The sequence below is a fragment of the Neolamprologus brichardi genome, chromosome 23 (assembly GCF_056152115.1).
Source record: "Neolamprologus brichardi isolate AB-2024 chromosome 23, ASM5615211v1, whole genome shotgun sequence".
In the NCBI taxonomy this organism is placed as follows: Eukaryota; Metazoa; Chordata; class Actinopteri; order Cichliformes; family Cichlidae; genus Neolamprologus; species Neolamprologus brichardi.
This window is the reverse complement of record NC_142125.1, coordinates 17,561,281-17,584,698: the sequence shown is the minus strand read 5'-3', so window position 1 is coordinate 17,584,698 and position 23,418 is coordinate 17,561,281. Positions and strand designations below refer to the sequence as shown.

The 23,418-nt window shown below is 39.5% G+C and overlaps 1 protein-coding gene and 1 long non-coding RNA gene across 2 annotated transcripts; both read left to right on the top strand.

The window, feature by feature from the left end:
* Positions 1–665: 665 nt before the first annotated feature.
* Positions 666–4,095, top strand: LOC118455018 (uncharacterized). The gene is made up of 4 exons (XR_004843991.2): positions 666–762; positions 2,088–2,211; positions 3,748–3,873; positions 3,952–4,095. It is a non-coding gene; the product is annotated as an uncharacterized LOC118455018 (long non-coding RNA).
* Positions 4,096–5,378: 1,283 nt separating this feature from the next.
* Positions 5,379–23,418, top strand: LOC118455021 (uncharacterized). Its single transcript, XM_087835827.1, has 11 exons — positions 5,379–5,422; positions 5,842–5,883; positions 8,475–8,594; positions 17,468–17,521; positions 18,339–18,380; positions 18,714–18,770; positions 19,374–19,421; positions 20,281–20,400; positions 21,778–21,858; positions 22,655–22,701; positions 22,877–23,418. The coding sequence occupies exons 3-11, from the start codon at positions 8,476–8,478 to the stop codon at positions 23,416–23,418; spliced, it is 1,110 nt and encodes a 369-aa protein (XP_087691953.1). The 5' UTR covers positions 5,379–5,422; positions 5,842–5,883; position 8,475.

Below are 23,418 nucleotides of genomic sequence, written 5' to 3'. Positions count from 1 at the left end.
TAAGAAAATAAATATACACTTTGGGAATAGGGATAAAGGGATCAATAACAATTTAAAATGTACAGTTTGATGATTTAAAGTCTCACACACAACCCGTCGAAAGGGGAGGGAGACCTACTGCTTCCAAATAGAGCACATTTCATTCATAATGTTGTAAATCTAAGCCCATTATGTATTCATGATTTGAATCCTGGGCTTTGTGAAATCCCAGAAATAAACCTTAGACAAAGTGAATATGTGAACTAAGGTATAGGTCTATTAGGTTATGTTGTGGCGATCCTCGAGTTGGTGGATTTGTGTTCATACTGGAAGGCAAAATTAAAACCAATGGAAGATGGACAAGAAAAGTTCAAAGCCATCAGGTGCTCAGTTTAGAAAAAAGAGAGGAGGAGAAGAAACGAGCAAAAGATGCAGGTAAGCAGATGTGTCATTGGATAACGGCAGGTCATGTATCCTGATTCAATCAGAATCAGAATACTTTATTTGTCATGGTCCAGAGTCTGTGGACTCCGTGTTTATGTTTAAATTGGGGGGGGCGGGGGGGGGGGGGGGGGCAGAGGGAGTGTTCGCCCAGGGCGCCAAACAGGCTAGGACCGCCACTGACAACAGGACGTGCTCTTATTGTGAAAGTCTGACTCCTGACCAGTGCTAAACTTCAGGTGGAGTCCCGCCTCGTTACAGGAAGCAGCTCACCTGAGTGTCCGTGTTTAGTGTTCAGGTGTGGAGTGGGGCTTGTTGTTGGTGTGTGTGTTCGAAGAAACTGTAAGTTTGCTTTGTTTCCTCCTTTAACAGTTTGTCCTTAGGAACTTTACTGTTTGTTCAGCTCATGTTTGATTTCTTCACACAACAAACTGTGTGGTTTTTTTTGTCTGGTCTCTCCATTAAAGTCAGTATGTAATGTTTTCCTGGCTAAAATCAGCTGTGTGAAGCTTAGTTTCAGCACTAATCTGCATCATTGCTTGTGTGATATCAGAGCAGCAGCAGAGTTAGTTAATGGTCAGCAGCTGAACTGAAGAGTTGTTGTTACTGCGGATCGACATCCTGGTGTGCCACACAAACGTTTGCGTCTAATGCCCGGGACTCAGTCACGTGACTCGGAGACTGCCTGCGATTTTTGGCCCATTTTGAGCCGTTTTTAGAGTCGTGCGACCGCTTTGGTGATCGGCCCGAGCTTGGCCTTCATCGTGCGTCGTGCATCGTGTAGTATACATGGGTAACGAGAAGCGATTAACACCTCACGACCAGCTCCCGATCATCAATCGCTTGGTCGGGAGGATTTCAAACCTGTTTGAAAGAATTTCAAACCTGTTTTCAAACCTGTTTGAAAAAATTTCAAACCTGTTTGAAAGGATTCGAGCCGTTCCGATGTGGCCTCACAAAATTCTTACAACCACAACAACCGTGAAAATAGTTGGATCTACATTGCTGCTCAATCACAGCTGCCTGATCAATGTTTTTCACTAGCAATTTAGCAAAGTTGATGGTGGTGGTGGTGTGCGTGTCTGTGTGAGTGAAAGACAGAAAGGGAGAGCGAGCGACAGAATTTCTGTTATAACCTTCATTTTATGGACGCACAGTGTGAGCACTCAGGTCGCATCAGAGCATTGGTGGTATAGTGTGAGACCCTGAATCGTGACCTACGAACTTCTAACCCCTGCAAGTCAATCGTGCAGTTTGAGCACGAGCTGAATCGCGCGACTGAAAAAATCGCACAGTGTCTGTCCAGCATTAGAGAGCAAAGTTAAACCGGGGGCAAATCTAAAGGTTCAGCGTTTTAGGGGTCTGAGACCTCGGTCATACTGTCATGCTTACAGTGCATTACAATTAATATTAATAGAATATTCTACTTGTAGTCAACTCTTTTCACATTTGCAAACCTCATTTCAGTTAAATAACAATTTGTGAGGAGAAAAAGAAACGTGCACAACATTGTTTCTGTCTTTTAAACACATTGATGATTTGTTCAAACACCTCTATCACATTTTTCAATAAAAGTGAAACCACTCTGCCACTCCTCACTCCTAGATAGGAAATAACTTGTAACAGCTGCTTTACCAATTCACACAAACCCTTCTTTTATTGTGCAGACGCAGTACAGAGCATCGCCATGTATCCCAACTCCAAGAGTGGAGAATAGATTTGTAGTCTGTCAAATTAATATAACATCAGCCATCCTGTTTACACCATGTTTAGAGGAAACTCCACAGAAAGGTAAAAAACTATTGTTTTTCCACTTCATTTCACTATCTTCCCATTTACCCATCTGTTTTTTTTTTTCAGCTCTTGTGCAATCCCTCACTCCCCTCCTCTGCACTGACAGTCACAACACCCTGTTTTAGACTACAAGATAACCAAATAATACATTTGATCATTATTATTATTATAAGAGCAGGTTGGGGATCCGTATTTGATATCAGTATAACGCACTGCAGATATGTGAATCATCATCAATGACATACATGTCCACTCTTACCTGTTTATTTCTTTCTCCCTCTCTTTGCTGTTTTCATCATGCTCTCTCTCCCTTTCTCGCCCTTTGCATCAGCTCCTTGGTTGGCAAAAATGACCTTATAATCTCTAGTGATCTAGCCTACGTTAGCTAACGTTTTTGACATTTAGAGAACAAATAAAAATAACCAGACACTTTATGAACAACAACAATGTCCCAGCATTATCAGAACAGTTGTTGCTATATTTTAGTTAAATTGTCTTTTAAATCTGCTCCAGTGGTTTGAAATGACCTCTGCAGCTTCTTTCTGCTCTTTCCATTAATGTCAAACCTGCAGCCTCTGTGTGATGTCATGATGTCAAAGTGTGTGAGCACACAGTGGCATCATGACATCAACAACACTGGATAGATTTAAGTCTTCTGTCTCCAGGAGAGGAGTTGGTAGGATAAATCATTAGAAGACGAAAACAAAAATACATAATTATTACTGTTATTACTACACTTTTTTTATGGGTGCTGTGATGAAATGTAGAGGTGTTTGAGCACTCCTAAAAACTGGCCTGTGTGTTGAACTTCACTCAAGCCATTTAAAGCTGATGACCCATCACTAACAAATTTTCTTTAAACAGATGAAATATGATTTTAAGACATTTCAAACATGTAAATGCATTTAAAAAAAGGTCTGACAGTAAAGTACCGTCATTGTGACTGATATGATAACAGTGAGAGTCCAGATGTTACAGATGTCATCATGTCTGTTTGTATTTCAATGTGAAACAGGAATTTTGCAACACGCAGATATGAAACTAGACATTTTTATAGTTTATATAGAATATAAAACCATTTTAATATTATAAAAAATGTCTTAAAGAAGATGGAAGTAACCAAACTGATAAATAATCAGTATGTTTACAGTTTTCTGCAAACTCAGCAGGAATAATTAGTGTGAAGTTTTTAACTCTGCTGATCCTCTTTGAATCATGGATCAGCGGAAATGCTTAAAAATGTTTTTCAGACGTGTTGAATTGACTGAATATTAATAGACTGAAGCTTCCAGTCACAGTGAATCAGTGTGTGTCAGTGAATGCATCGTGTGTGCTTCATGGCTCCATCTAGTAGACTGATAGTAGAAGTAGATCAGCTGATGGCAGCTTCCTCTACCTCACACTGCTGTCTGACTGCATTCAGTTGACACTGAGATGAAGCAGAAAAGAAGCAGCTGATATTTGGACAACACGCATGATGGAAAGGAGGATTTCAGTTGATGTGCGTATGAATGATTTGTATTTCCTTTGCAGGTGAAGGTAGAAAGTGTGTGTGAGCTGATGTGGATGTGAATTCAGCAGCATGGATCAGTGTGAGGACAGAGAGGAGGGAGTCACCACTCTGTGTGGGGAACACGAGAGCCAGACCAAAGCTCAGAGGTGAGATGATCATCTGTCCATGACTCTTCTCCATGTCAAAGCTCAGCACTCACATCACTGCTCCATCATTATTCACAGGAACCAACCTGGACATAAACCTGAAACTGAACTTGGACCTGAACCTGCTTCTGGTTCAGATTCAGGTTCAAGCTGTGTGTCCTTAAAGAGTGACTAGCATAAAGATGAGCCAGTTGACTTTAAAGTCAGGGAGGCGTCTGCTGCAGAGAGGTGAGCTGTTGTAGTTGAGCTCATTTAACTGCTTGATGTTGTTGGATATAAACTGCAGGCAAACACATCATTCCCTCGATCCCATTTAAACTGTCTCCTTTAAAAAAACAAGCCTTTGGTTTCTAAACACCTGAGCCAACAGGAAGTGATCAGTGACGGCAGGTGTGTACATTTGTTTGGACTGTAGCTCACTCTGATTGGTTCTCTCCAGTTTCCTTGCCACATTCTTCCATGTCACAGCTCAGCACTCACATCACTGCTGAGCTTTTTTCTGAACTTTGCTTGATTTGACCTTTTAAAGTTCAGGGATCTGTTTGTCTGCTGTGGACAGTTTTATTAACAGAGTCTCAAATCAGGCTGTTTATTCTCCAGTTATAATTTGTGACTCAAGCACATTTGTATCTTTTTACAAACTGCTGCAGCATAAAACTCTGCACTCTAATAGCTGAGCTAAAGGAAATGCAGGAGAAGAAGACAAAACATTTTTAATATTGACTTTCATTTAAAAAATGAATTTTAAAAAGCTTTTTATATTTTTTTTTCTCTCTCTTAGCTTTGGCAGGATGAGCTTTCCGTATATACTGGCCTCTAAATATTTTCCTCGACCGAGGTAAGGTGTGTGTAAATGGTGTTGGTGACTCTGTGTTTGTGAATAGATCCTCCATCATGTTTTATGTCAGCTCAGCTCTTTTTCACACACATTTCTATGTGTGTGAAAAATGTGAAGTGGTGTGTTGGAGTTGTAGTGCCTCTAATCAGACCCAGTGCAATATCATTTCCTATACAGACCCTAAACATCTAGCTAGGTTTGAGAGGAGGTTTCATGAATGTTGATAAAGACTGTTTTTGATGGAAAGTAACACAATGGCTCCTTTTAACAACCAAAATAACTTCATTCACAATGAAAAAATACTTTAAATCCTGACATAGGCTGGTTTAAGTAATACAGAATTATTTTAATGTAAATGGAACACGTGCCTGTATTTAAATTCTTTCCCCATCTTTCCTCTTACTTAGCCGATTAGGCTAACTGAACAAAGCAGCTAGCATCAAGCCCAGCGTCACGAGGGACATTGGTTCAATTACACCCAGTGACACACATCCAGTTCAACTTTACAAATTGTTGCAGAATGTTAGAATCTTTTGGGTGATGCTGTTGTTTTTCTCTTTGTTTATGGATTTTCCTGTTAGGTTTTATTCAATTATTTGAATTTTAAAATACATTTAAGAAAATATTTAACAGTTGTTTTCTCTCTCTTAACTTCAATTTCAGCAACCCTCTGAACATACTGGAAGAAAAAAAATTAAAATCTAAACTGAGGTGTGTGTAAATGTTGTTGGTGACTCGGTGGCTGTTAATAGATCCTCCATCATGTTTAATGTCAGCTGCAGGAGAACAACGCAAAACATTTTTAATATTGACTTTAAACAAAGACATTTGTCTGGTACAGAGAGAGTCACTCAGTATTTAATCTGAGTTCTGTTTTAAAAGAATCTATTATCAGGTAAATTGGTTGGTCAGGTTAAATGTTGTTGGTGACTCAGTGTCTGTGAAGAAATCCTCCATAGTGTTTAATGTCAGCTCAGCTCTTTTTCACACACATTTCCATGTTGATATGTGAAGCGGTGTGTTGGAGTTGTAGTGCCTCTAATCAGGCCCAGTGCAATATCATTTTCATCCATTTTAAAAATATGGATTTAAACAAGAGTTTTTTTTCTCTCTCCTACCTTCAATTTCAGTGACCCTTGGAGTTTGCTCTCAGGATCACTAACTGCACTGAGGTAATGTGTGTGTAAATGTTGTTGGTGACTCAGTGTCTGTGAAGAAATCCTCCATCATGTTTAATGTCAGCTCAGCTCTTTTCACACAGATGTCTATGTTCATATGTGAAGCGGTGTGTGTTGGAGTGTTTCCACAAACACAGCAGTCAGAGTGTAAAGAACAGATGTTGTAGGAGGTGTTTCTGTAGTGTAGAGGCTGAGTGTCTGTAGGACTCCAGCTGCTCCAGCATGTGTCTCCTTTGTGCTTTGCTTCAAACACATTGTAGGGAGGAACATCCAGTCAGGTGTTTCAGGTGTTGCTGGATGGAGGAGGACAAACAGTTTAGTGAGCACTGCTTTGATGTCCTGCTGACAAGTTTGTCTTCATGGAGGTTTCTGGATTCTTGCAGTGATAAAAATGAAGAACATGGACTGTGAGCTCTGACCTTTCCATGTGAAGAAGTTTGGACTTTGATTTGTGCTGTTGTGGAGCGAGCACCTCATTGGCTTTAAGCTGAAGCTCAGCTGTTCCTCATGGGTTTGTCTGCTCTAACAGAGCACAGCTAACTTATCAGCTCCAGCAGAACCTGCAAAGATCTCAAAGGACCAGAGTTTTCCATCATTAGGATCAGTATTACCGTCACCTGCCCAAGATGTAGCACTGCTGATTCTATATTTAAAATATTGTGCTCTTTACGGCAGAATCCTTTGAGATTTTGATCTTTACAAAACGTATATAAATACTTCCTAATCTTAAGTAAAAATGAAGTAAAAGTAGATTGTGCTTTCCCCAAAAAAGTGACTAACTTAATATAAAAACCATCTTTACTGCTTGTATTTATTCAGGTTTTCTCCTTGTGCATTTAATAAAATATTATAAAATGTAGGCGTATTTTAAAAGAATAAAGTTCATTATGCAGTCTGATTTTTGTAGGGCTGGCTTTATTCTGGACGAGACATTGATACAAATACATTGTGTTTAGTGGCCGTAACACTCTCTGTCTTGACAGTCACCACTCATAGTTTATCAGTTACTGTGAGCCCTGATTTACAACATTTCAGTGCAAATGACTAGTCAAGTCTTTGGGCACATTTTGTATTCATTATTTGGTAAATTTAGCATTATGATGTATTTTTGACTTGGAGCTTTAAAACAAAGCTGAAACACTTCTTGTCCCTTTTTCAAGAACTAGGCACAGACTAGTAACTCTTCTGGTTACAGATCACACTTCTTATGAACTCACTGCAGTCAGATTGGGTAGAATTGAGCCATGGCTGTGTGGATTTTTAACAGTCTCTAACTGGTAGAAAAACCCAGATCTTTTTAAGCCCAGCTAAGAAGATCACCAGAAGAAATTGAGAAAAGCGATACATATTATGAGAAAAATCATGAAATAATTATCAGGTAAGTTTAGGAAAAGCAACACGGGAAACAAGAAACATTCCAAATGACATCATCTTAAGTGACCATATTTACTACATTTACACTGATACATGGATCTAATTTTGAAATACATGAAATTAGTTCCTGCAAGCTTTATTTTTCCCCCTCTGTAAGACCTGATTGTGCTACTGATCCAGATAATGATGTTGTCATGGATCCATTTCTGACTGTGTGGGGGTTTCTCAGCATTTCACAGTGGTGCTGGTCTCCATGGTGACCAGTCAGAGCACTGATTTATAAAGAAATCTAGTTTTAAAGCATAAAAAAGTAAAGAAGTATCCAGATTACTGTTAGTATCACACTTATCACAGCAATGTGTCTGATCTTAAGTCAGTTATTCTCTGGATAAATGTGACAGAGTATATATAAACATGTTTGTGTGACACAGAGTGAGTCATTCTCAGAGTTTAATCAGGGCTGGATCTTATTTTAGAGGATAAATCTGCATGCCTGAATCATCTACAGCAGCGGTCCCCAACCCCCGGGCCTCGGACCGGTCCGTGAGTTGTTTGGTACCGGGCCGCGAGAGTTGAGGCTCAGGTGTGAAATGTATGGTTTTCAGGGTTTCTAGCGGTTTTTAGCGTTATTTTGTTATCGTTTTTATGGTTAATTTGGTTTTCCTGGGTCTTTTCATGTGTGTTATGAATAAATCTTCTTTTTTTTGGTACCGGTACTAGTTTTATTTTGTTGTATTTATCCGCGACACCTTAAAGGCCGGTCTGTGAAAATATTGTCGGGCATAAACCGGTCTGTGGCGTAGACCGCTGATCTACAGGTACGCAGAGGGAAAGAAATCTTAGTGCAGAATAAGAGTATAACCTCTGCACACTTACCATTATTTTTTTTTATCATTTCAAAGTTTCTCTGTACCTGACAAAGATCACACAGATGTTGTAACTGAATAAAATAATGGTAATCCTGCTAGTGCAGAGGTTATACTCATATTCTCTACAGAGGATAAAATGTTGTCAGTGAAATAGTTTGATAAATGGATCATTTGTTATTTCTGATTTAATGTGGTCCATCATGTGTGTGACTTCTTTATTTTGGGTTTCCTCCCCTTATTCCTTTACTTTGATTAAAACATTTACATTTTAAAATGATTTTTTTTTTTTTTTTTTTTTTTTACAATACCATAAAGAAAAGTGTTTTTCTTTTTTTCTGTCAGGATGTTTCTGAGACCAGATCTTCCTCAAACTGAAAATAGGAATGTGGCCTTAAAGCATGCCCAGTCATTGGATACTGGTCTTAGTTTTCACAGAGGACCAGGTGCTGCTGCTGCAGAGAGGTATTGTGTGTCTAAATGTTGTTTCTTACTCAGTGTTTGTGAATAAATTCTCCATCATGTTTAATGTCAGCTAAGAGATTTTTTTTGTAATTCAATAATTAAAGCTTTCGAGGACGAGGACGAGGACTTCAGATATAATATTTAAATATCTTGTCTGTAATATAATTGCAAGGCCGTTGTCTAGACAAGGTTGTCGGGTCACATTGGATGATCCTCACAGAAGAAAATAACGTATTCCTGTTAGTTAGCTTGTCTCAGTAACTGGCTGAAAGAGGAGTAACAGGCCCAAGTTAATGCGGATAAATGTTTAGAGAGTTATTTGTTCAAGATGTTCAATAAACATGTCAAGTGCGTATGTATTCCCTTTTTTCTTGAGTCTGTTTGCGCATGCAAAATGAAATGCAATTAATATAGATGTCAGTTTTGGCCAGCGGTCATGGGTCACTTCCAATAAAATGGCACAGCACAGGACTCTCCGAGGGACACGATCGAATGCCTTCACCAGGTCCACTTGTAGACTGGTTGGTCAAACTCCCATGCACCCTCAAGTATCCTTGAGAGGGTAAAATGTTGGTCCATTGTTCCATGACCAGGACGAAAACCACATTGTTCCCCCTGTATCCAAGGTGTGACTAAAGGACGGACTCTCCTTTCCAGCACCCTGGCATAGACTTTCCCAGGGAGGCTGAGGAGAGTGATCCCCCTATAGAGTACACACCCTGGTAACTGCCTCAGTGACCTCGCCCTTGGAGAAAGATGAGTCGTCCCCTCGTCCCCAGTCTCTGGTTTCTCCACTAATACATGCCAGTCAGATTAAGGAGATCATCAAAGTATTCCTTCCACCGTCTGACAATGTTCTCAATTGAAGTCAGCAGTGCTCCACCTGCACTATGTATAGTGCGGTTGGAGCGCTATGTATAGAAGAATCTCTTCGAGGCAGTCCGAAAGTCTTTTTCCATGGCCTGTCCAAACTCCTTCCACGCCTGAGCTTTTGCTTCAGCCACTGCTTGAGCTATGTTCTGCTTGGCCTGTCGGACCCATCAACCGCCTCCGAAGTCCCACAGACAAACCAAGCCTGATAAGACTCCTCCTTCAGCCTAATGGCTCCCTTCAACTCTGGTGTCCACAGTTTGTTTCGGGGGTTACCACCACGACAGGCCCCACCCACCTTGTGGCCACAACTCAGTGCAGCGGCTTTAGCAATGGAGGTGCTGAACATGGTCCATTCGGACTCAATGTCCCCAGTCTCCCTTGGATTGCTGTTGACTCTTTACCGGAGGTGTGCATTGTGGGCCGGGTCCTTTGCCAGGCATTCTGTCCAGCATTCGCCACCTGATACAACTCACCACCAGGCGGTGATCAGTTAACAGCTCAGCCGCTTTCGTTACCCGAGTGTCCAGAACATATGGCCGCAGGTCTGGTGATACGATTACAAAATCAATCATCGACCTGGTGTCCTGGTGCCACGTGCACTTATGGACACCCTTATGTTCGAACATGGTGTTCATTATGGACAAACTGTGATTTGCTGATTTGCACAAAAGTCCAACAACAAAACACCACTCAGGTTCAGATCCAGGAGGCTGTTCCTCCCAATCACGCCCCTCCAAATCTTGCTGTCGTTGAAGTCTGCCAGTAGGACAGCAGAGTCCCCTAGTGGAGCACCCTCAAGCATCCTGCCCAGAGACTCCAACAAGGCTGGGTGCTCTGAACCGTCGTTGGGTGCATAAGTGCAGATGACAGTCAGAAAACCATTTCCTGACCCGAAGGCACAGGCAACTAATGCCCTCGTCCACCAGGATGTTGAGGTGAGCCCAACTATATCTAGCTGATACCTCTAAACCTCAATTACTAATTTAGGTTCCTCCTCCACCAGAGAGGTGACACTCCATGTCCCACTTTCTAGTCTTGGTAGCTGGGGATCTGGCCGCCATGGCCTCCACCCCTGGCTGCCGCCCAACACACATTTCACCCAACTCCTACGGCACCTCCTGCGGGTGGTGGGCCTACAGGCAGATGGGCTTTTTTCGGACTGTGCCCAGCCAGGCCCCATGGACTAAGACCCAACCATCAGATGCTTGCTCTCAGGCACCCTCCCCAGGCCTGGCTCCAGGGCAGGGCCCTGGTAAACCTATCCCAGGCAGGGTGATGTTGTGGAAAATTTAATAATAACCTGCAACACACCCAGTGAGCTTGATTTGAAGTGGGTTTAATAAACACATTGCAATGTGGAGAGAGCATCCCAGTGAAATACTAGGACCATCTCTGAATTGTGGCCACTGCCCTTACATCTTATATACGCAGACACAGACACTCTTAAACAAAGAACATTCCACAGCAGATCAATTATTAGCAGATCCTTAACTGTTCAGTCTAAGAAAAGCTCTGACCAACCCTCACCTCCTTTACAACAGGATGTCCAGAGCCCTCAAAAGGGAAATGAGTCTGCTGTGAAGGTGCAATAAAACTTGGGGCACATTTGTGATCACATTCCACATGCATACAAACTGGTGACAGGAGTGCTCTTACTATACTAAAGTGATATGGTTAAAATATGTGATTAATACATGAGAAAAGAAATCTACCACCACATTCCACCCTTTGGATTCAACCCCATTAGAATCACATTAAAACAAACATGGAGATTTCTTTTCTAACTACTGAACTGAAGAAGCTTCTCGGATGAGAGGTGAAACGTCTTCAACCAACTTAAAGAAGTCCAGACGCTTTTCTTTGCAAGCTCCTTTGACTACTGAACATAATATCAACACCATTGTGTACTCAAAGAATTCACAATGTGCATCCTTCCTATAGCTTGACGAAATAAACAATTTCACACTTTTATGGTCATCTTCACTCAGTCTCCACTCTTTGTTTGAAGAATGACAGTTAATTCATAAAAGAAAACAAAATATGACACCATATACAGAAATTAATCAGCATTTGTTGTTGATCTGCAAAAGAAAACTTCAACCTTAGTTACATCAAATTGTTCATTCATAAACCCTGTTGTTAAGATAAGGAAGTCCTCTAGTGTGAGACCTATTACTTCACTTCATCATTAAATCCATAAATTCATGTTTCCCAATTTATTAACTGTTTCTGTAAAAGAACTCTCATGCCCAGGGATTGAGGCACACATGCCTCACCAAACATCACACACTCCGAGTAATTGATCTTGCCCCCTATCTATGCAGCGCACTGTACTTTTCACTGTTGTAGGGCAACAGACCCATTTAAACAGTTCACAACATCTCAAAGGCATTTACAATTACCCTTACTATTCCCATATCAGTGATGCCTATTGGGAAACCAAAACAATCACATTTAACTCTGGAAGAACTACCTCATTCCGTAGGTGCTTCCAGCATGTTTGAGGCCTGTCAAAATCCCTCAATGAAATGTGATGAATCCAAAATCCTACCTTTGGGGTGTCAAACAATGTGTCAAAATTAAGTACACATGTCAAAAGAAACCACAATTGTTGTTATTCTTATGTTTACTCAAATAATGAGGACCTAATGCACTTACACACCAGGAATTGACATGCTAGAAAAACAGTCTAGCTGCCCTGCAAAATGTACACAAGTAATTATTATTCAAGTAGCTGCAAAGCTTGCATGCTATTACTACTCCAGTCACTTTACTGAGGCTCAGGACTCTAAAAAGAGTATCTGATGTTCGGAGAGTTGTGTAAATGCATATCATTTGTAAAATGATTAGAAACGTCACACCAACAACCACCTTAACACAAAAACACACCGAACTTCTTCATGCAAAACTGCTTGGCTGTTTAAGCAGGTGTTGTCTGCATTCAATCGCTGATCCCACAGTCCGCTCTGCAGTCGCTGAGTTGGAACTTGGCACGCTCTTGTTGGAGGAGGGTGCTATTTTCACCCCTTACTCTCTCATTCCAACGCAGCTTTATGGTTATTGCTGTGGTTCTGGAATCTTCTCATGATGACTAGAAAGGACCCCAAACCGCATGACCCTTGACCCTCAACCACTGCCATGAATGGTCCCTGCTTCTCGCTGGGTCTCTGAATACTTCTGATCAGCACCCAGTCTCAGTCTGGAGATTCCACCCTTGGGATGATTTTTTCCAGCAATACTTTGGCTGCTGCACCTGTATCACCTTACTAGGAGGAAAAACTTCTAACAGTTTGAAAAAGTATCAACCATCATCAAACCTTTATGTGAACATGGATGTACTACCTGTAGAGGTTAAATACCGGAATACACAATTAACTATTAATCACACAAATCACAGTAAAATCATGGAAAGCATTGTTTTCATGTTAAACTTGGAATCCCTCCTGTTTGACACATGGTCTCTCCCATGAGCCAACTCACTAGAATTAGGAGAATAAAAAGACAAAGATATTATAATATCTTTTATAAAAAAAGATAATATTATTTCTCAACTGACATCAGAAATTATCGTCTGGAGCTTCACTCCAGGCCTGTAAAACTGTTAGAGAATAAAATCAGTACTAACACTTGGCTCCGCCTGGAGCCTGCATCCACACCACAATTACCTAGATAACAAAATCTGTGAGTTAAAACAAACTTCACACTTGCAAACAACTGTAGGGTCATAGGAGTAATAAGGCTTTCAGCACCACAGACACAAGTGTGCCATGTGCAGTTTATTTCCCCAAATCATTAAAACACTACCGTGTCCATTATTTACCTAAATCATGGATCATGCCATGTGTTTAATCAAAACTACTGTAACCAGTGACTTTTCTTAAGTAATGTCACTCACTTGTTTTCACACTATGAGCTCAACGACGATATGATAATGAGCCCAACACTAAGATGTTCTGTAATCACTGCACATCCTGCTTCATCTTCACTCATGTCTGTCTGTGTCTGTGACGAATCCTCCACAAAGATCCTCAGAGAAAACTAACATTAGCAGTGGAGCGTCTGGAAGTCAGGTCTGGATCAACAGATTCCAGAGGTGCTGCTGTAAATCATGTGGTCAACCCTCCTTTTTTGTGAAAGAAGTGATACTGGTCTCAACACAGTATGTGTTTCACATTGAATACACATTTTCCCACTGTAACATTTAACATTTTCCAACAATACATTGTGATACTGTAACCAACAAGCAGCCAATAAAACACATCTATCTGAAGGGTTAAGTCTGCAGGGAACCTACAGTCCCCCCTCCTCTGGTCTCTGTCGTCCTCCTGCTCCTGGTCCTGCAAATAAGCAAACAAAAAACACATACATCCACACTTTTTTTAATGTTTGGGGTGGATTAGACATTAGAAGTGACTAATCCTAAAATAGGTGCAGTCTTTAATCTCAATGTCAAATTGCAGTCCGCATCATCAGTCCAGTCACTTGCATTCATACCAATCATTGCTGTTAGTGGAAAACCACACACTAATTTATAGTGATGCGTCGGTCGTGAACAAAACGGCTCTTAGAGCTGGGTCTTTGACGTGAACGACGCGAGCCGGCTCCTTATCGCGAGCCATGTTTTTTTTTTTTTTCTTTCTTTCACCCTCTACACTCAGAACAGAGCGGGAGGGAGAGGATTCAGCAGAAAGTTTATTCATGCAGGCCCATATGACAGAGAATGTGCAACTTCTTTTTGTTTTCATATTTTAATTTATGTTTAATTGTGTTGTGGTTTGCAGTGTTTTGTGTTGTTTCACTTTAAATTTGTTTAAAAGGAAAAAGCTGAAAATGTAAATAGTTAAAAGTTGAAATGTGAATAATTGTTTTTTGTATTATATGATTTATTTATTACATTTTATGTGGAGTGAATAAATAAATGTCTATTTATGGTGGCCCCTAGAGACAAAACACGTACAAACCCTGAAACACGTACAAACTCCAAAACAGGTAAAACGCGATTACGCCACGTGACGACGGCTATCCCAATCCGAAGTGTACTTCAAATGCATACTTCAAATGCGCTGTCGATTTCCTCAAATATTCAATTCAATTCAATTAAATTTTATTTATATAGCGCCAAATCACAACAAATGTGTCACCTCAAGGCGCTTCATAGATACAGAGAAAAGCCCAACAATCATATGACCCCCTATGAGCAAGCACTTTGGCGACAGTGGGAAGGAAAAACTCCCTTTTAACAGGAAGAAACCTCCGGCAGAACCAGGCTCAGGGAGGGGCGGCCATCTGCTGCGACCGGTTGTCGCAGCAGATGGCTGCGTGGTCCCATATATCCCACAATTCATAGCGCGGCGGTGGGTGTGGATAATTTTGCCGCAAAATATGGCAGAAGGGAGCGGCCGAAGAGTAAACTGTCAAAAGTAAGTACTGAATATGATGTCACTTATTTATGTGCGAATGTTTAATAATGAAGAAAATTAAAACATTACTGTTGGCCACATGTCGGCAGAGTTATGTGACATTAGTGATGTTTACTTTAAAATATACGGCGTTCAATAGTCAACTTTAATCTTACAGAGAATGTGATGATTTTGTGGATAATTAAAGTCAGTCATATATCCACAAACACAACAAGCTGAGTCAGTGATGCTGCTCGGTTTGCAGTCCTGAATATCACGGCACAAGCAGGATTCACTGCACTGCTAATGTTAGCTATGTTATATTGCTGCCTCTGTTCGGTGGTGTCGAGCCAAACGGACTTTAACGTGTGTTTGAACGAGCTGACGGTTCACGCGTTAAGCTGAAAGAAAGATGCTTTAATCACAGCAGTCACACATGTGTCCACTGTACCATCTGGGAACTCTTCTTGTTTAGCACTCGTAATAACACAAACACTAAATCCTCCTTCTCTGGTGCTGTTTTGTAGCAGTGTATACACCTGAGACTGTCACCTGTCTGAACCTGCACTCTCTCTCTGTTTCTTTCTCTCTGATTGTGGAATAAAAGGATGAACATGTATTTATAAGTTACACTTGTGTTTGAATCCTGCAGCTTATCACACATTTGATTTCCATCTGTGACAACTGCAAGTGTCCAGAGTGAGGACAGACTGAGGGACCCACTGCTGCACATCATCTGTGAGGCTTTGCACCCCTGATGATCCACCAGGACAAACTCAGCAGTGTGTGAGGAAGAGGAGGAGGAAGAGCCAGCAGCAGCTGACAGATGGAGAGAATAGACAGACTGTTCCCTGTTTTTGAAGGACTGCTAAAAAAGTTCAAAATAACTAATTGTCTGTCTTAAATCAGTCTTATTAGGTAATGTTCAAATAATTTTATCATCCCAGTGTTTTCAGTGTGGGAGAAAGTACTCAGGGCCTTCAAGTTACACACTATGAAAGGCAGCAACAAGTTTAATGTTCAGAAACCTAAAGTGTGTATCAGCAGCAGAATGGAGCTAAAAATAAATGTTTGTTTCAGTTCTATGAAGCTTTGAGTATTTTGGATTAGTAGTACTGCTGTGTTTGTTGCATCATATTGCTGTAATTGTTTATATGCTTTATATATTCTGAGGTAAGTTGATCTATAGTGTTACATCATATTCTATAAGGATGTTATGTGTTTGTATACTTTCTGCCCAGTTTGACCCATTTAGCAGAAGTCAGACTGTTTAAGGCTCTGATATCTATTCTGTATGACTTAAAGCAGTTATGACATGGTCTGATTTTCTCACCCAATAAAGGAATATTAAATATATCAGTCTACTCTTCATTCTATCAGACACAGTTATCACAGCTCGTACATTTTCTTTTTACACATGTATGTAAGCAATGAGCCAAATGTAATAATGCCAACATATTAAACGAACAATATTTGTGTCTTATATATAACACATCTGTATATACACTGTCAAAGATACTTGTCTTTGAGTGAAGATTTAAGGTGATAGGAAATATAAATAACTGCAACTTTGCTGTAATATATCCTGTTATATATATATATATATATATATATATATATATATATATATATTAGGGGTGCAACGATACACAAAATTCACGGTTCGGTTCGGTTCGACACTCTGGTGTCACGGTTCGATATTTTTTTGATACAAAAAATCAAAAAAATATGCCTTTTTAAGTTGTCATTTATTAAAATTATAAATATATATTTTAACTCAGAAGTACAGTTTTTAAATTTAATGTTGCTGAAACAACAAAATAATAAAAAAAATAAATCTATCTGATCGAGAAATCACTTATCTTTGGAAAAGAGAGTTTATTACAGAGAAATGGCTCTTTCCAAAACAAAAGCTATACTATACGCTTCTTCTGGGCTATATTCTCAGCAGCATATTAAACATATCAGGTCCCCATAATGAGAATCATGTGCTAACGGCTGTCTAAATGACTCGGGTAAAGTTTGTAGCATGCGTGCTTGTTGTTTTTGTCTGCTTCCACTTGTCTTTGCACAAGGATGATGCCGGAGTAAATGTGCAGTCATATTCGTTGTGTTCCCACTAGTGCTGTCAGCATAAATCTCGTTGAAATGACGTTAACGCCACAACACGGCAAGTTAACGAGCTACCACGGATCGCCCCGTGCCTTAACGAGCTAACTGCGCTAACACACTAGTTCCCACCAATGTAATTGAGCATTGCGTGGCACATCCGACATACTGTTTTACTTTTGTCCATGCCGCGCTTACCTTCAGGGTCATACTTCACATGAAGACCAAAATAGTTCCAAACGCCAGATCTGAATGAGGGTGGGGAAGGTTCAATTTGCCATGTTGCAACAGAGAGCTTAACTTCTTTCTCGCTAGCTTGCCCTGCGCTCAGTGAATCTGCGTTCGACTACTCCGCCTAGGCTGCACTGTCGAGCGCAGATCCACTGAGCGCTCATCGTCAGAAGAAAAGTTGATAAAATAAATTAAAATGAATTTTACAAAAATATGCATTCAAATGAGAGGTTTTTTTTTCTCTCTTACCTTTGATTTCAGGCACCCTTGTCCCTTTCAGGCACCACATTCACAACGTTATTTATCTCCAAAGAGGTAATATGTGTGTGATCTCCTTTTAACCTCCTAAGACCCAATGTCTTCCATGGCATGCATTTTTAATATCTCTTTGATATTTGGTCACATTGGGGCCCGATGATGAATGTAAAAACAAAGAATTACCAGATTTTATTTTATTTTTTTACCTTATTTTTGTTTTTAAGAAAAATAAGAGCCACATATGAGTGGCAGTATAATGTCCTCATAAGTGGATATCAGATAAAACTTTATTAATCCCTCGGGTAGGTTCCTCTGGGAAATTTGTTTAATCAAATCAGGCCCTTGTAGAGCTAAATTCAGTATTTTGGTCTAAATAACCCAAAATGTTATGTCCACATATGTGGACGCCAGGTCCTAGGAGGTTAACAACCAACATAACTTCCTTCATAGTGGAATCCAAGGAATAGCTTGACTCAGAGATCTCCGACATCATCATTTCATGACCATCCAAAATCACACTGGGCCATGCTTAGCATCAGAATATTTTCCAGTATCCTTCTCTATTAGTTCCAGTCTACACAAAAACTACAGAATAATGAACTTTCATTCTCTTCCTGACATTTGTCTGACACAGAGTGAGTCATTGTCATTATTAAATCTGATTATGATTGTGTTCTAGATGATGAATTGTTTTCATGTAAATCGTCTTTCATTTGGATTAATTTCTGATGAAATCTAGTCCTTTAAGTCTGAATTTTTGTTGTTGTTGTTTTTCTTTTTTCATTTTCAGTTTTATATTTTATTAAATTATAGAATTTTTTTCATTTTTAAAATATGTATTCAAACAAGAGTTTTTTTCTCTCTCTTCTTTCAGTGACCCTTGGAGTTTGTCCTCAAGATCCCTAACTGCACTGAGGTAATGTGTGTGTAAATGTTGTTGGTGACTCTGTGTCTGTTAATAGATCCTCCATCATGTTTAATGTCAGCTGCAGGAGAAGAACACAAAACATTTTTAATATTGACGTTAAACTAAGACATTTATCTGGCACAGAGAGAGTGTAATTCTGTTTTAAAGAACCTATTATCAGGTAAATAGGTTGTGATTTGGATGTAATTCGGTGCTTTATGTCTGTGACTTCTTTTGTTTCTGTTTGTGTTCTTTTATTTTCCTGCTATTTTTTTTTTATTATTAAACTTTAGGTTTATAAATGAATTTTAAAAAGCTTTTTATATTTTTTCTCTCTCTTAGCTTTGGCAGGATGAGCTTTCCGTATATACCGGCCTCTAAATATTTTCCTCGACTAAGGTAATGGGTGTAAATGGTGTTGGTGACTCGGTGTTTGTGAACAGATCCTCCATCATGTTTTATGTCAGCTTTTTCACACACATAGAAATGTGTGTGAAAAATGTGAAGTGGTACAGACCCTAAACATCTAGCTAGGTTTGAGAGGAGGTTTCATGAATGTTGATAAAGACTGTTTTTGATGGAAAGTAACACAATGGCTCCTTTTAACAACCAAAATAACTTCATTCACAATGAAAAAAATACTTTAAATCCTGACATAGGCTGGTTTAAGTAATACAGAATTATTTTAATGTAAATGAAACACGTGCCTGTATTTAAATTCTTTCCCCATCTTTCCTCTTACTTAGCCGATTAGGCTAACTGAACAAAGCAGCTAGCATCAAGCCCAGCGTCACGAGGGACATTGGTTCAATTACACCCAGTGACACACATCCAGTTCAACTTTACAAATTGTTGCAGAATGTTAGAATCTTTTGGGTGATGCTGTTGTTTTTCTCTTTGTTTATGGATTTTCCTGTTAGGTTTTATTCAATTATTTGAATTTTAAAATACATTTAAGAAAATATTTAACAGTTGTTTTCCCCCTTTTAACTTCAATTTCAGCAACCCTCTGAACATACTGGAAGAAAAAAAATTAAAATCTAAACTGAGGTAATTTGTGTGTAAAAGTTGTTGGTGACTCAGTGTCTGTGAAGAAATCCTCCTTCATGTTTAATGTCAGCTCAGCTCTTTTCACACAGATGTCTATGTTCATATGTGAAGCAGTGTGTGTTGGAGTGTTTCCACAAACACAGCAGTCAGAGTGTAAAGAACAGATGTTGTAGGAGGTGTTTCTGTAGTGTAGAGGCTGAGTGTCTGTAGGACTCCAGCTGTTCCAGCAGGTGTCTCCTTTGTGCTTTGCTTCAAACACATTGTAGGGAGGAACATCCAGTCAGGTGTTTCAGGTGTTGCTGGATGGAGGAGGACAAACAGTTTAGTGAGCACTGCTTTGATGCAGAGCCTTTCTGTTCTTATTGATTCAGATATTTCTGATCAGTGTTTCTCAGTGATGTTTAGTTTAGTTTATTGAGATCCTCAATTGATTGCTATTGCGATTGCTATTTCTCCTGCAACAGCAATCGCTATTGTTCCTGGGATCTGATAATTTAGGATCGTATAGTATAAGTATAGGACATGAAACACACAAAAAAGCTTATAAGCAAGAGAACAACTCACTTTAAAAACAACGGCTTCTTTCTCTGTGCCTGACAAAGGTCACACAGATGTTGTAACTGAATAAAATAATGGTAATCCTGCCAGTTTTCAGAGGTTATACTTGTATTCTCTACAGAGGATATATTGTTGTCAGTGAAATAGTTTGATAAATAGATCATTTGTTATTTCTGATTTAATGTGGTCCATCATGTGTGTGACTTCTTGTGACTTCTTTATTTTGGGTTTCCTCCCCTTATTCCTTCACTTTTATTAAAATATTTACATATTAAAATGTAAAATAATTTTTTTTTGTCAGGATGTTTCTGAGACCAGATCTTCCTCAAACTGAAAATAGGAATGTGGCCTTGAAGCGTGCCCAGTCATTGGATACTGGTCTGAGTTTTCACAGAGAACCAGGTGCTGCTGCTGCAGAGAGGTAATGTGTGTCTAAATGTTGTTCTTGACTCAATAAATTCTTTTCACATACTTCCGTGTTCATATGTTTTTTTTATTTTAAGCATCAGTTAGCTAGAACTACACAAAGATTAATGAGTCCAACGGTTAGGGGTATTTCGACTGTAGAACTCACTTCATTATAATTTAAAGAATTGTATAAATTTATATTGTTTTAAAAAGTGTTACATGCTTAAAACGATAAGTCAATATGAAGAATGTGAATGAAATTGGAGTTCATTGAAAAAGGATCCATTATAATTTTTTGTTTTATTTATTTTAATTTTAATTTTTTTCCTTGTTACTATGTGGAGTGGTATATTCTGATTGTAAATTTGTTGTTTGGTTTGGGTTAGGACTGGAGATAAATGTTAATGTTAGTTTGTTCCCTGATTTTTGATGCCCACTTGTAATATAAATTGGATTGTAGATAGGGGGCAGGGTTTAATAAGAATATTTTCTTCTTCCTGCTCCTTTTCACACATGGTTGTAGTGCTTTTTGATAGAAAGTGTGGTTGGTTTGTTTGATTTTTTGTACCAAGTGTGAAATAAATAAATGAAATGAAATATGTGAAGCTCAGCTTTTCTGGTTCTCTCCAGTTTCCTGTTAATGAGCTGACTGCAGAGCCTTTCTGCTCTTATTGATCCAAATATTTCTGATCAGTGTTTCTAAGTGACACTGGTCTCCATGGTGACCATGGATTGCCAGCTTTACCATCTTTAGGAATTACTGAGATTCCTGATGAATTCCTTCTTGTTTCTACATCCTTGATTTTACAGCAGGTTTACAGACCTGATGACAAACTGGTTCCTGGACTAAATTAGATTCTTAGTAAAACCTTTTTGAATGTTCATCATTTTTAGTTCCTTTGACTTTTTTCATCTCTCACTTCTTGTTTTGAGTAAAGATTGTGATGGGCTTTTTTTATTTTTATCTGTGATTGTTTTAAAGCATAAAAAAGTAAAGAAGTATCCAGACTACTATTAGTATCGCAGTTACAACAGTATTGTGTCTGATCTTCATTCAGCTGTTCTCTGGATAAATGCAGAGCAGGTTAAACTTTTATAAAATCATCAAAAAGTCTAACAGCTGATTTGTGGGATCAGAAACATTTAAAAGTGATTTAAAATAGAGACGTTTGTGTGACACAGAGTGAGTCATTCTACGAGTTTAATCAGGGCTGGATCATGTAGAGGATACATTGTTGTCAGTGAAATAGTTTGATATCGTTTGTTATTTCTGATGTAATGTGGTCCATCATGTCTCTGATTTGTTTGTTTATTTCTCACCTTTATTATTGTCGTTGTTATTTTCCTGTCAAGATGTATCTGACCCATATTTTTCTTTATCTGAAAATAGCAGTGTGGCCTTAAAGCGTGCCCAGTCAATGGATACTGGTCTAAGTTTTCACAAAGGACCAGGTGCTGCTGCTGCACAAAGGTAATGTGTGTCTAAATGTTGTTCCTGACTCAGTGTTTGTGAATAAATTCTTTTCACACACTTCTGTGTTCATATGTGGCACTCAGCTGTTGTTTGGACTGTAGCTCACTCTGATTGGTCCTCTCCAGTTTCCTGTTAGGGAGCTGACCGCAGAGCTTTTCTGCTCTTAATGAAGAAAATATATCACTGTGCAAAAGTCTCGAGCCACCTAATTTCTTTATATTGTTTCCAAGAAAGACTTCTGGAGCAGTGATAGTAATGAGTCGCTTTTCTTGTAAACTGTAGTAACCTGTTTGTCCACTGCAGCAATGATAAGGTCACTGATTAATATTCAGAGCAAACAGAAGCACATCAAGGACATGAAAACAAAACAGTCAAACCCAAAAATGTGTTTTAAACATGTCTGTTGGTGTTTTTACTAAATTTCAGTGAACAGGTCACAGAGTGGTGAATGTTCTCAATTCAAAGCCAACAGGAAGAGGACAGAATAAAAACTCCTCATTAATGTATCTGCACTGAAAGTATCAACTGATTTTAGAGGCAGATGAAGGAAAAACATCTTCCTTACACCTCCCTAAAAGTTTCCAAGCAGCAGCAGGAAACACTTCGTTTATCTTTCAGTACGTGGTGCTAATAAATGATATGTGGATTGTTCCTGTGTGACTGAAGCAGGAGCTCTCTAACAGTAAAGAGTAAGGGCAGCTTAAGGATCATGCGAATCACACAATATTCTCCCTATTTTGAACTGTTCTTATTATCAGAGACTGTGCTGGTCTGACTCCCCTCCTCCTTTCAGGGTGGAGCCTGCTGGAGTCCGATGGTTTAGACCAGGTCTGAGGAAGTGTAAGTGTGCTTTTAATGTGATTCATGAAAACAAAGCAGCATACATTCAACCATCTTCAAACTGTCACATCACTCATTCACATCTCTGATGTCAGGAGTCATCATCAAAGTGTCAATCAATGAACAGATGATGGATCAATAACTGCAGCTGGATTGTGTTTGTTCTCTCCATCAGATTCCTGTCAACTCACAATCAACACAAACACAGTACACACAAACCTCAAACTGTCTGACAACAACAGGAAGGTGACATTTGTGTGGGAGGTTCAATCATATCCTGATCATCCAGACAGATTTGATTTTGATCCTCAGCTACTGTGTAGAAATGGTCTGACTGGTCGCTGTTACTGGGAGGTTGAGTGGAGAGGACATGTTTTCATATCAGTGAGTTACAGAAGAATTAGAAGGAAAGGAGGCAGTCTTGAGTGTTTGTTTGGAAACAATGATCAGTCCTGGAGTCTGTACTGCTCTGATGATGGGCCTTCTTCTGTCAGGCACAAAAGCATACAAACATCCATCTCCTCCTCCTCCTCCTCCTCCTCCTCTGTCTCTAACAGAGTAGCAGTGTATGTGGATCATCCTGCTGGCACTCTGTCCTTCTACAGAGTCTCCTCTGACACTCTGATCCACCTCCACACCTTCAACACCACATTCACTGAACCTCTTTATCCTGGATTTAGACTCTGGTTTCTGGGTTCCTCAGTGTGTCTGTGCTGA